Source organism: Penaeus chinensis, chromosome 21 (assembly GCF_019202785.1).
Source record: "Penaeus chinensis breed Huanghai No. 1 chromosome 21, ASM1920278v2, whole genome shotgun sequence".
Lineage (NCBI taxonomy): Eukaryota > Metazoa > Arthropoda > Malacostraca > Decapoda > Penaeidae > Penaeus > Penaeus chinensis.
The window spans coordinates 18,453,052-18,465,551 of record NC_061839.1 but is presented as its reverse complement, the minus strand read 5'-3'; the positions used below and the strand labels follow the sequence as shown (position 1 = coordinate 18,465,551).

The following is a 12,500-nucleotide window of genomic DNA, read 5'->3' as shown; positions in this document are numbered from 1 at the left end:
CCTCAGCCAGCCTCTGTGCCTCATCATGGTATGTATCCCACAGTCCCAACTAAATAGTTAAAGTAGCAATGTTAAGCACTTGTGCCTTAGGGGGATTTTTGACTTCAAAAATCAGGAGGAATGATTTTTAAATGTATTCATCTATTTCTCTGCAGATCCCACCATGCCAACTTTGAGTCCCCATCCACCCCCATCCAATACATCAGTGGGTGATCCAACTACCCCTGCTGCTCTTGATTCGTTGGATGTGAAACCAAATATTGCTGATTTGATGGGCCCTAAGTCCATATCATCTCTCAACAATCAGGTAAACACATGGAATCTAGTTGCTTGTGGAGTGTTTAAGAGGCTTGAACTCTTGAAAGCAGTGATGGATCTTTCTTTTGGTTTTGAATGTTATTTTGGAGACTTTGATTTTTTAAAATGTGTTCTCTCAACAGGGCATGTCTCCTTATCCTGGAAGTGAGAGAGGCAATGGTGTGGAGTCAAATGAGACCAGCAGTAGCCTGGGAGGTGGTGGAAGCAATAGCAGCAGTCTGCCTAGGGGACTAAAGCGGCCATCCCTGCCAGGCACAGACTACCATTCTATACTAGAATTGGAAAAACCTAGTACCGTCCTCTATGACTACTCCAAATTAAATGCATGGTTAGTACTGGCATAAGGTACCTAGTGGTACGCATGTTGTTGCTGATTTGAAATTCTATCGTCCAGTAACTCAAACAGCTGATACTTACCAAGTGGGTAAAAGTTACATAGTCATTGAGACTGATGAACTTCCAATGTGTTCATATTCAACATTTTTTGTTATATTTCTATATTTCAGGTTGCATCATCCAGTGAAGAAATTTAAACCAGCAGAACCCAAAGCAGAGGAACCTCTGTGGCCACCATATAGACCTGCACATATCCAAGAACACATGGAAGTCATCCATCGTGCAGAACCAAGCCAAGAGGTAATATGACCCAAAAATTACAACATAGTCTATGAAATTGTTGTTTCATACTGGCTAAGAAATATCATTAATTATTTAGCATCAAATGTTTTTTTCTTTTCTCATATTTTTCTTCTCATTTACCCTGAAATGAAGCTTATAGAGACAAGGGTAATGCATTTACCTTCTTACAGCCAAGCATGCCTATAGCTGTCATGAAAAAACAACTCATGGGTACGACTATAGGCATCATGACACACTTAGAGTGAGTCAAACGGGAAGTTCCACTACACATAGCGGACTACCTGGCAAAATGGCTGGATGGTTGCCAGAAGTCACCAGAATGAGTGACATCCAGGGATTTCTGGTACCGTCATTGTAGGGTTAAGGAAAGTGAAGAATTAACCAAATTGCTTTTGCAGATTCCTGAAGTGAATGGGTTACCTGCAAAGCGTTCTGGTGGCATAAAGAGACAGGCTGACCCATATGACTTCGATGATGACATAGGCACGGGCACTACCCCAGAAACATTCAAACGGAAAGATGGCTTTGATAAGGAGGAGACCAAGACCCCTGGGAGTGTCCGTTCTTCCCATGATCCTCAGTCCCCGCTGCAACCAAAGAGAACTGGAAATCTTTATACAAGTGAAGGGCTTCAAGCCTCACTATCAGATTTGGATGTCATGTTTGATTCTGATTCTCCAGTGGACGATGTGAGTATAGGCTTTGCTCTGTTTTGATTTTTTAGATATTTTTCACTTAAATGGCATTGATATTGAATTTTACAATAACAAGGCTCTTCCTATAGAATGATAGAAATATTATTATTTTGAGAATAACTTTTATGTTCCCAGGTCGCATTCCCTGACCATACTCCACCTGGTTCTAACAAACCCCTGGGAGGGCCCGAGGATACAGCTGCAGTTTTGAACAACAAGAACAATGCTAGTGGTAACAAGACCAGTGTTAACACAAGCTTAGTGGAGTTGACAAAAATGTTTCCAACACCTCCCTCCCATGAGCATAACCCAGACCATGACACCACCATGGAGGATGCTGTGCCACAGGTCATTAGCATCAAACAGGAGCGAGTGGATGATCTTAGACCACTTCATTCACAGGAGCAGGCAAACCTGCCTGCTAAAGAAGAACCAAAAGAAATGTTGGCTGTTTATCGGCCTCCTACTCTTTCAATGTTTGTTGGCTCCCGCAAGTATGCTCCACTAACTAACCTACCAAGTCAGGAGTATAAAACAATTGTGACACTTCCTCCTGATTGGGCTTACAAACCTTCATGGCAGTTCCCAGTTGCTGAGAAGCCCCACGGACCAGCTCCTACATTGGGCCACATGGGTCCACTCCATGGAGGTCCTCCATCAGCTGGACAAACACAGAAGGTGGGCTTGTCTCCTATCTCACCCATAACTTCAAGTTTGGGTGGGCCAGTGTCAGACAGTGGCCCAGGGTCTCAACGTGGGCCAGGCAGTGTGGGAGGCCCAGCTTCTGCAGGACCACCCATGAATTATGAACTACCATCCCCTGCATCCAACCAGTCATCTTACCTCAACAAGACACTGCCATCAGTAGAGCCACCAAGCATGGGGCTTAGCCAAGTACCTGAAGCAAATTCCCTTATTGTTAACATCGCTCTGCAGGACTCGAGCGTCAACTTGTTCAGAGATCACAACTTTGATTCGTGCACAATGTGTGTCTGCAATAACAACCAGAAAATTGTTGGAAATATCCGTGGAAAGGATGGAGCTCTATATTTACCACCTACCCATCTTAGTTTAGAAGAAGAAAGTGCAAGTTGCAGTTGTGGTTTCTCTGCAGTAGTTAATAGAAGGTTGGCCTTTCAGGCTGGATTATTTTATGAAGATGAAGTGGATCTTACTGGCCTCCATGAGGCTTTGGTCAATGAGCGTAAAAAGCAGTCTTTACTCATGCTGATGGACAATAAGAATGCAGACAATCCTGAACGTGATACCAGTATTCTAGATCAGATACCTCAGTCTATGTACCAGCTGTTACAAAGCCAGTGCTTAGTAACTTTAAGTACTCCCTCTAGTGTCATTTATAGATCAACAACAGTGTACCAAAATAATAGACGAGACATTATGCTGAACTTAGTGGATTATAAAGATGGTAATGAGATTGCAAGCTTGGCTGTAGAACAGTCACGAGGTGTTAATGTGGGTGAAGGTGAAGTGAACTCCCCTTCAACAAGACATCAGTGCATGCATAAGTGGTGCTACTACCAGTTCGATGGTCCCACATGTTCTAGGGACATAGTGCGTTGTATGAAGGCCCTCCAGCCTCACCTACAAGAGGCCATACAAAAGAAGGGAAGATGGGTGAACTTATTTAGTGTTGAAGGGCCCCTCACGTGGCGGCAGTTCCACCGTAAGGCTGTTAGAGGCAATGAGGATATTGCTGAACCATTGCCTATTCCTATGTTATTGACAGGCCATGACCGAGACTGGTTGTCCATAGCACCACAATCCCTTAGACACTGGGAAAAATTACTTCTTGAACCATACTCACAGCAGAGGAATGTGGCATATGTTGTGGTTGCTCCTGATAATGAATTTATACTCAATCACGTGCGCACATTCTTCAAGGAGTTGTCATCTATATATGAGGTAAGTTTTATGTTTTGTGTTTTTTATGATAATGGTTGTGTACGAATTCAAATATACAGAGAATTTAGTAAAAGGCATATGAAACTATATCAGGAACCGGAAAGACATAGTATAATATGCAGAACTGCAAAAGAGATGCTAAGGCACAATTTAGTTAAAACTAGAGTATAGGTAGGGAAAACGAGAGAAGACAAAAAGGAAGTTGTCAGTTATATAGTAAATACTTGTATGAGCTTGCAAGATTATATTGGAAATGTTAATGTAGGGAGTGGCACTTGTGCAGCATGAAAATACAAATTTTCTGAACATTGTTGAAAAGTGTTTATTCATTCACAAGCTATTGGTTTTTTGCAGACACACAGTACTGTCAGAGTGTTAATGTAAGGTGTTAAAAAGGTGAATGGTGTAATAATTTTTTTTATGATTTTTTACACTAATTTGTATAACATTATTAATCATGTCTTAGTACAGGCACACAAATGGGAAACTGGAGTTTAGTGAAATGTAGTTGGTTGTAGTTTTATTGCAAGAAGTATGAGATAGAATGGTTTAGAATTATTAGAGATGAGCAGTTGTGTAGGTTAAAGATAAATTGTAATAGTTGAATGACTGCAAAATTATTTGGAAATTTAAGGAAGAGTAAAGTGTGGATGGATCAACTTTTGTGAGAGTATATTGATCAGGTTCACTCTGTACTTCATTTAACAATAGAAGCATTTTTTTGTTTGTTCTTAACAAGGATTAGCTGATTATTGAATATTATTCACCATCTGTACAAGAGTTTCTGCTTTGTATCTGTACTTGGCATAACCTGTTCTACTGTTCATTTAAAACATACAAAGTTGATTAGAATATACAGTATGATGGCAATTATTTCATATCAGTTCACATTCACAGTATAATTAGTTTATAAATCAGATGTATAAATATCTATATATTTTATTACATCTTGGTACATACGATTTTAATGAGAGTTTGGCATTTTTTTATTTTGGGCTTTGAATTGATTACATGGAATGTTATATTGTAAGATTTTGGCCGTGCCCAGTCTCTCATTAGAGACACAGTTTGTACACAAATTTGTCAGAATGAATTGTTTGTTTACAAGGGTCCTTTGGTTTATTAAATATGCATATATACTTTAATACTGGAGTAAGCTGTATTTTGTATCGTATTACTTCCTAGATGAAAATCTGCATTTAGTTACATATTATTAAACTTAAATCTTTTCTTGAAATTTAATGGGATATTGGGAATAATTATTTTAACAAGAGTAGATTCATTACTTGTTTTAGAAAAGTCATGAAAACAAAAGGGTTCATCAAATACTCAATAACTAGTCTTTTCATGTAGAATAACATTTCTTGTGATAAATTGGTTCCTACTGTTACCTCATTTGGTTTGTGTAATTTTGTCCCTAACAAAAGACTTTTGCTATTGTAGTTGTGCAAGCTTGGTCGTCATGCCCCTATACAACGAGTCCTGAGAAATGGCATAATGAGGATAAGCAAAACTGCAGCATCTAAAGTAGCAAATGAGCCATTGGAGGAATGGTTCTCCCTCTTGGGTGACTCCCATGTGTCCACCAACCTCAAAGTTTACGCACAGGTGAGTTGAGCATGTGTGGATGAATGTTTCGAATAATCACTCTTTCAAACTGAATTCCTTTACTAAACAGTGATTATTTTAAATTGTTTGTCCTTCCTCTAAATGTCATGTTTTTTCCCTCCCCAGGTTTGTCGGTACTGGTTGGCCCCACACCTAGCAATGCTTAGCATGGACAAGTCTCTCTTTGAAGCACCAGGACCCAACAGACCTGCAGAGAGGCAAGCTCCATCACCAATGCCTCCTCCATCATCAGAAAACATGGGGAACACCAACCCCTCAACAACACCTACATCCAACTCAGAGCCGGAGTCCTTCTCCTCCTCTTCCTCATCTTCATCTTCGTCTTCGTCTTCATCGTCCTCCTCCTCCACATCCACCTCATCATCTTCTGCAACTTCTACCTCTGGCACAGTAAGTTAACTCTTGTGTTCAGAAAGTACCACAAATATTGCCATTTCCAACAAATAGTGAAAGATTATTGATTAGATTGTTGATACTAATACCTTGACACCAGGAACACTTGATGTCCACTGTAGTTTTGTTTTGTGAATTGTCTTTACACATTGATGGCTCCACATGGCTTAGCCACCAAGGAATCAATAAGTAGACCTATGTGACCTCACCTGATTTCCCCTTTCCCATATTGTTAAAAAAACACAAAGCTATTGATATTGATACATATTATTATTATTGACATGATGGTTATTATAAAGTTAACAATACTAATAGCTATAAAAGATTAAAAGATTATATTTCTGGATATCAAGAATAGGGTAAACAGGAGTATAGGAGTGGCAGGAGCTATCCATGTGTAAATACAATTGATAAATAAAACTTCAGTGGACATGTCATTCATGTACATACCATTCCCATCAGCAGTGGATCAAGTTTTTATTGAGTGTTTGATATTTACATGAGATATTTATCTTAGCAGCCAGGTAACATCCCTCTGGGTGCAAGCCTAAATGAAGTAGAGGAAGACGACTCCCCTCCTCCAGCCATTCTTGTCTACTTGGTGGACCCCTTCAATGTAGGGCAAGACCACCCTGACATGCACCGCTTGGTCACCTTAGGGTTGCTACGCTGCTATGAACACATGCTGGAGGGATTGACTGAGAGCATGCAGAATAATGTGTATCTCCAGGTGAGTTATGATTAATTCTTCAGAATAGATTTAATGTATGCAACATGGTATATAGTGGTTCATAATAAAGTTGATTTTGATTATGTAACTCACATGAGAATCAAACAAGTATGTGTAACCTAAGTACTTTATGGTATATAGGAAAACAGGAGTTTGATCAAGTAGTCCAAAATTTACTAAAAGTTAATAAAGATAATAATTCATCTTTTCCATTTGTCAGATTGTCTCATTGGAGAGTATACTGGAGTTGGCCAGTGACTCACATGACCGGTCCCACCACATAGACCAGCTCAAGAGTCTGGCCTTCTCAGTGTTCATGCAGTGCAGAAGAACTTTGACTCATAATGCAACAGTCAAGTCCCTAACAGGTTTTGGACCTGCTGCTGCTTATGATGATTTCCTCAAGCCTAAGGAAGCCAGTGTAAGTTTTCAGTTGTCAGCTCATGATAAACAAAAAGTTACTGAGTCATTTTGCACATTTTCTGTCATTACACCCAGGTATATGTAAACACAGCATACTTTTGCTTGATATAGGTATTCATACATATGATTTTTCTCTTATAGCTTGCAGCAGAGGAAAAGAGGCAGGCTCCTTACCACATATTCTCCCCTGCATACATTGTTGCCCCCATCAAAGAGAGTCGTGGTACATATAAGGAGGCACAGGAGGCTCTTGGAGCTCCACGTGAAAAGTCAACCATCTTGAATTGCACCTACTGCCTGTCTGAAGATCAGAGATGGCTTCTAGCAACAGCCACTGATGAATTAGGGGAAATTTTAGAGACTGTAACAATCAATATAGAAATTCCAAATAGGTAAGAATTAAAGTCATCAGTTGTTTATTTCATTATTAGTTTCATTTTAGTGTTAGTTTGAGAAGAGTTGTAATTTTATTATGAATTTTTATGAGTCTGGAAATTTATGGTTTGATGGCAAACATATTATTGATTATTGATCTGGATTACAGGACGAGAAGAAAGAAAGCTTCTGCTCGTCGTTATGGCTTGAAGAAATTGATGGATTGGATACTTAGTGTGATGTCTATTGGTGTACATCCCTGGCGCCTAGTCATAGGTAGGCTTGGTAGAATGGGCCACGGAGAATTGAAAGGCTGGTCTTCCCTCCTGTCAAAGAAATCTCTCATACAGGCTAATAAGAACCTGAGAGAAATGTGTAAGCAGTGTGCATATCTGTTCCCTGGAGATGCCCCATGCATCCTATCTGCATGTCTGGTTGCTATTGAGCCAGATTCATCATTCAGGATGATGCCAGATATGTTTACACCAGATGAGAGATTTGGACAGAATAGCCAGAACTGTAGCCTGTCAACTCCACAAGATCTCACTTGTACACATATACTGGTCTTCCCAACTTCTGCTACTGCTCAGGTGAGTACTATGACTAATAGGTGCAAGTGCCTGATTTTTTTCCATTAATATTTGTAAAATTTCATGTTCATGATGTTGAAATATTCACACACTAACATCCTGGTGTTTCCTTTTTTACAGTCAGCACAGCAGAGATTCCAGGAGGAGACCACTTTCCACTTTGAGGGTAATGGGTTGTTATTAGATGATGAAGATCTAGAAAACGATATAGGTGGTAGTATAAGTGACATTGGCATGAGCATGGGACTCAACATCCAGGATATCCTTGGACTTGACACCGGGCCTAACCAGGATGATCAGTTAGAAGATGGAGGTGGACAAAGAGACTCCCTATCCCAGCCTGGAAGTCCCACGGGTGGAGTTGGTGGTAGAACTAGTCCCTCACAGTTTTCTGGTCAAGCGCGTAGCAATGGTATAGTCCTGGTTGACCCTGAAGAGGATTCTGGCGGTTCAGTGTTACAACAGCCCTTGGCTCTTGGTTACTACGTCTCCACTGCATCCACGGGTCGGCTGCCGAGATGGTTCTGGTCGTCCTGCCCTCACCTTGAAACATCCTGCCCAGTGTTCCTTAAGTCAGCCCTCCATCTTCACTCACCTGGAATTACACAGTCTGAAGATTTGATCATGAACACTACAAATAACAAGGTCCACCCATTGGATTCTTCTATCACCACTGATGTCCTTAGGTAAGTAGCAAATTACTCTCTCCTGAATGGTTTCCTGGTAAGGTGGTTCTTTAAAACAACAGGATGAGTTTAGGGAAATAGCAAGTTATTTTTAATCATTAGCAAAAAGGATTGATGATGTTGCAAGATGCTCTGGAATAGATATTAATGACATTAATGGCACTAATAGGGAATGTTAGTAATAATAAAGGACATGAACATTTTAAACCGCAGGGTAGACCTACAGTAGTTAGAGTACAACACTGACTTAACAAATCCTTATCTTGTTTCAACAGATTTGTCCTGGAAGGGTACAATGGCCTCTCATGGCTAGTCCTGGATCCTGCCAAACAAGACAGAAGATCTTGCCTGCCATTACACATGCAAGTTCTGTCTCATCTGTACAATGTGATGGCAGCCCTTGTGTAACTACTGCTCTTCTGCAAACACCAAAAAAAAAAAAAAAGAAAAGAGAAAAAATATATAGACAAAAAAGCTTGGTATAATAGACCTGCCCTGGTGCAATTAATGGGCATTGTCTGAAACAACTTAATGATATTGTAATTAATTGCCCTTTGACAAAAATTCTGCTTGACTGTTAGATGTAGTAGTAGTTCTTATTTGTTTAAAGATTCTAAATGACCAAAAAATACTAGAATCTCTAAAGACAAATATCCTTTGTGCAGTATTTCTTGCCCAGGGCAATATGTCATTGAGTTCCAAGCTTAGTGAATTTTGTAGTGTAAAGACTGAAACATCATTGAAGAAAGGTTGAGGCTGTTGTATTCGGCCTGTGTCTAACCAAAGCATATTTTACTCAAGCGATAAGGAAGTAGAAAGTAATAATCAGTGCCTGGGTGGACATAGAGGTCAAAGCAGGACTTGTTACTGCCTGGCCTGCCAAAACAGAAAAGCTGTGAATATTACCAGATACCTAAATGACCAAAGTGTTTGGGAAATAGGGCTGTATGTCTAAGAGATGCATAATGATTCCTAATGCTCAAAGAAAGGTCTTACCTCACACAACTAGCATTATCTCAAAGATGACTGTAAATACTTAACTTATTATGGCCATAAGTCCACCACAATGCAATCAAAACAGTCCTGCCTTATGATAACATGGACAACCATAGAGAAATTAATGGGTGGATAAACTTTGAGGAGCACAAGAAAGGCATCATGGTGTAAAGAAATGCTCATTTCACAATGATTGTAAAATGGAATCACAAGTGTGAGTTAACGGCCAGAATAAATACATATGGGCCACTGGTATCGTGGGCTGGGCGCCGTAAACCAGTGCATTGTTAGTGACTAGTATCCAAGCAGGATTGTCTGTGATAATGAGTAACAGATTGAATGTACTTCGTAATTGGATATTTATGCCTTTTATTATTAACACTTGTTTCAGCACAGGTTGGTGCTGTTAATTTCAATAATGTAAATAGGCAGTGGTGTTGTACAAGCTGGGTGGGTTTGGCCTCTTCCACGCCCTGACTTGCTGTTTCCCAGAGGCTCTCAGAATAGTAGTGTACAGTAATGTTGATTGTACACCTGTGTACATGTTGCCTCATGCACCTGAAGCCAAATTGTATATAAATAGTGTGTCAGGTGACTCCTAGATTTGGGGGTAAAGGCTCGGCAACAGCATCTCAGTGGCTTTCGGGGCCCCCTCCCTCTCCCCTCCCCGCCCCTCCCCCCACTGCTCTCATGTACAGACTCTAGGTTATGTGTACAGTGAGACACAAGTTTTACACCTCGTGACTGTTTATACAAGTTAAGTATTTTCCCCCTGATGCAGCCACCTCCAATCTTCATGCAAATGGAGGGGGTTGTGGTGTAAAATATTTCTGGCAGTAAATTCTATTGTTTATTTTGAGACTAACTATAAAAAACATAAAAATCAAGTAGCATCTAAGGGTAGATAGTTTAAAGAAAGTATTTTACAAATGGAACATTTGTACAAGGAGTGTATTTTAAAAAATGGTTAATAACCACAAGGGAAGATGGCAGAAACCTTCCAACGGCAAGTATCGGCTTCTCTCGTCCCTGGGCCTCAGAGTCTGGCAGTCAGGCAGCTATCTCTTCCCAGAGCCCTCGGCCATTGCTGTCTTTGCTGTCCGCCTCGCCATAATCATGTTGTACTAAACCCCGCCAGAATGTCTTGGTACTGCAGTCCTCATATTTTGTCTCTCGCAGCATGACAAAACTTTGCGAGGAGTCCATCAGTTGAAGCATTGCAGTGACTATGGAACATTAGAGGAATGCAACATTTTTTTTGCGATGGTTAAGACACAAATTCATGCAGCCTACAATAATATGGGAGTCATGCCTAAGGGTGCCCAGGTGGGTCGAAAGGGATTGAGAATGAAGACAAACTTAATGCACTTTTATGCATTCTTCTGAGGTTGGGACAGCCTTACGCCAGCCAGGGTGTGTGTGGAGCAATCTATTTATGTGCGTCTCGTTATTTCTGACCTGCCTACCTGTCGACCTGTCTACTAAAATGGAGTGTGTGGAGATTTACAGTTGTGTTTACATTTTTAAGGAGTAGGGTTTTTACAGTGAAATTTTATATGTACTATTTTATTTCTGAACAACTTCTGACTCTATGCAGTATTTTAGACAAAAGAGTATTTGCTTGTGTATCATCAGGTAATGAAGTGACTCTGATACATGAAAGGCAAAGCTAACGTTGATTCTCAGTCCATTTAACAAAGGAAATTCTAATTAGTCATTATTTTTTACAAATCTTCTTTTGTATGGAAAATTACAAATTGACTCTGCAATAACCAAGTTGACTAGATGCAATCACATTTTTAGTATTTGAGATAAGATATGTATATTGTAGACAGATTACAGGTCTTAGGCTGCCATGGGGCTAGTGGCAGCTTCCCTCCTCTTCTTGCTCAACAGCTCTTCTGGTTTTACTCCTCTCTCTTTGCTCAACAACTGTCTGTCTGTCTGTCTGTCTCATATTACCGTTTTGTTTGAAGACTGACAAATCAAAAAAAAGTCCTTGATAACAAGTAGTCTGATATTTTTACACAATGTTACTTAGACTGTTCATATTATATTGATTATTATTTTTGTTTATTGTTTGTAAATACTATGGAAATGCTTTTATCATTGGACGCCAGTCAGTTTTCTCTAGTTAAGTCAGTTCAAATTTGTCAGTGCCCCATTGCGTTACCTACTCTGCTACAGTGGCATGTGACCCAAGCCTCATAGCAGGGAGGAAAAAATGCCTTTATTATCTGTTGACTTTTTAAATTACGTTGTGCATGATTTTGTAGGTGATTAACACAGCCTCCTTGATAATTGTCAGATGTTTAATGCTGCTGCACAACTGTTATGTATTTATTTATTTATTTTTTTCTTATATTATTATTAGTTTGTTTTTTGTTTTTTTGGATGAACTCCCTCCACTCTTTTTTCCTGTGTATTGTTAGTTGTGGGTAGCTGCTCTGGCCAGAGTGCTGTATGAGTGGTGGTGCGAGAATGACAAGAGTGAAAGTTAGGGGGAGTGAGCTCCAACTCACCCCGCTGTCATTATTATCATTGGTATAAAATACAATTTTATGTGTATATAAGGTGTTTATCTTAACCCCTATATGGTTCGAGCTTTTCATCTGACACTGTTGCAGAGAATTTTCTAAGTGAAGCATGCAAACCTTAGGGCTTGTGTGATTCGTTCATGCTGAAAATTGAATTATGAAAAGCTCTACATACACTAGAAATGGATTTGAAATAAAGTTGAGTATATTCCATTAGTTACGAATGAAATAAACGACCATACAGCTTAGTATAGATTTATTAGTGCCTAATGTCAATGGACTTTGCTCATTTAGTAATCGACACTCGCGTATTAGAAGTTGATAACTAGAAATGTCACGTATTTTGGCATATCCAGGAAGGAAATGTACACCCCGGAATGAAATTAAGTATCATCAAGCTTAAGCAAACCTCGCCCTTTTATTACACTAACTGAAAAAAAAAAAAAAAAATTATCCGCCTCAAGCTTACTCGAGATACTACCGACTGCTGCTTGAACTGTTCCCAATTCATATGTAATAACTTGTATATGAATATGTACGGCAAGCAACGCAAGGAGAATACATTT

General features: G+C 39.7%; 1 protein-coding gene across 3 annotated transcripts in view; it reads left to right on the top strand.

Annotated features, from left to right (window-relative positions):
* The window catches only part of LOC125036526 (mediator of RNA polymerase II transcription subunit 13-like), a 67,448-nt gene extending 55,483 nt beyond the window's left edge, over window positions 1-11,965 (top strand). For 2 of the 3 annotated variants that reach the window (XM_047629186.1, XM_047629182.1), the window contains 14 exons: window positions 1-28; window positions 156-307; window positions 441-646; window positions 825-954; window positions 1,356-1,646; window positions 1,788-3,575; window positions 5,019-5,183; window positions 5,310-5,594; window positions 6,115-6,327; window positions 6,548-6,748; window positions 6,892-7,142; window positions 7,295-7,715; window positions 7,836-8,401; window positions 8,677-11,965. The exon at window positions 1-28 is cut by the window's left edge and continues 178 nt beyond it. In XM_047629186.1, the coding sequence (XP_047485142.1) occupies window positions 1-28; window positions 156-307; window positions 441-646; window positions 825-954; window positions 1,356-1,646; window positions 1,788-3,575; window positions 5,019-5,183; window positions 5,310-5,594; window positions 6,115-6,327; window positions 6,548-6,748; window positions 6,892-7,142; window positions 7,295-7,715; window positions 7,836-8,401; window positions 8,677-8,809 (4,830 nt within the window). In that variant the 3' untranslated portion in view covers window positions 8,810-11,965. The remainder of the gene's footprint in view (window positions 29-155; window positions 308-440; window positions 647-824; window positions 955-1,355; window positions 1,647-1,787; window positions 3,576-5,018; window positions 5,184-5,309; window positions 5,595-6,114; window positions 6,328-6,547; window positions 6,749-6,891; window positions 7,143-7,294; window positions 7,716-7,835; window positions 8,402-8,676) is intronic. The other variant, XM_047629185.1, reaches the window with a different exon arrangement.
* Window positions 11,966-12,500: the final 535 nt, after the last annotated feature.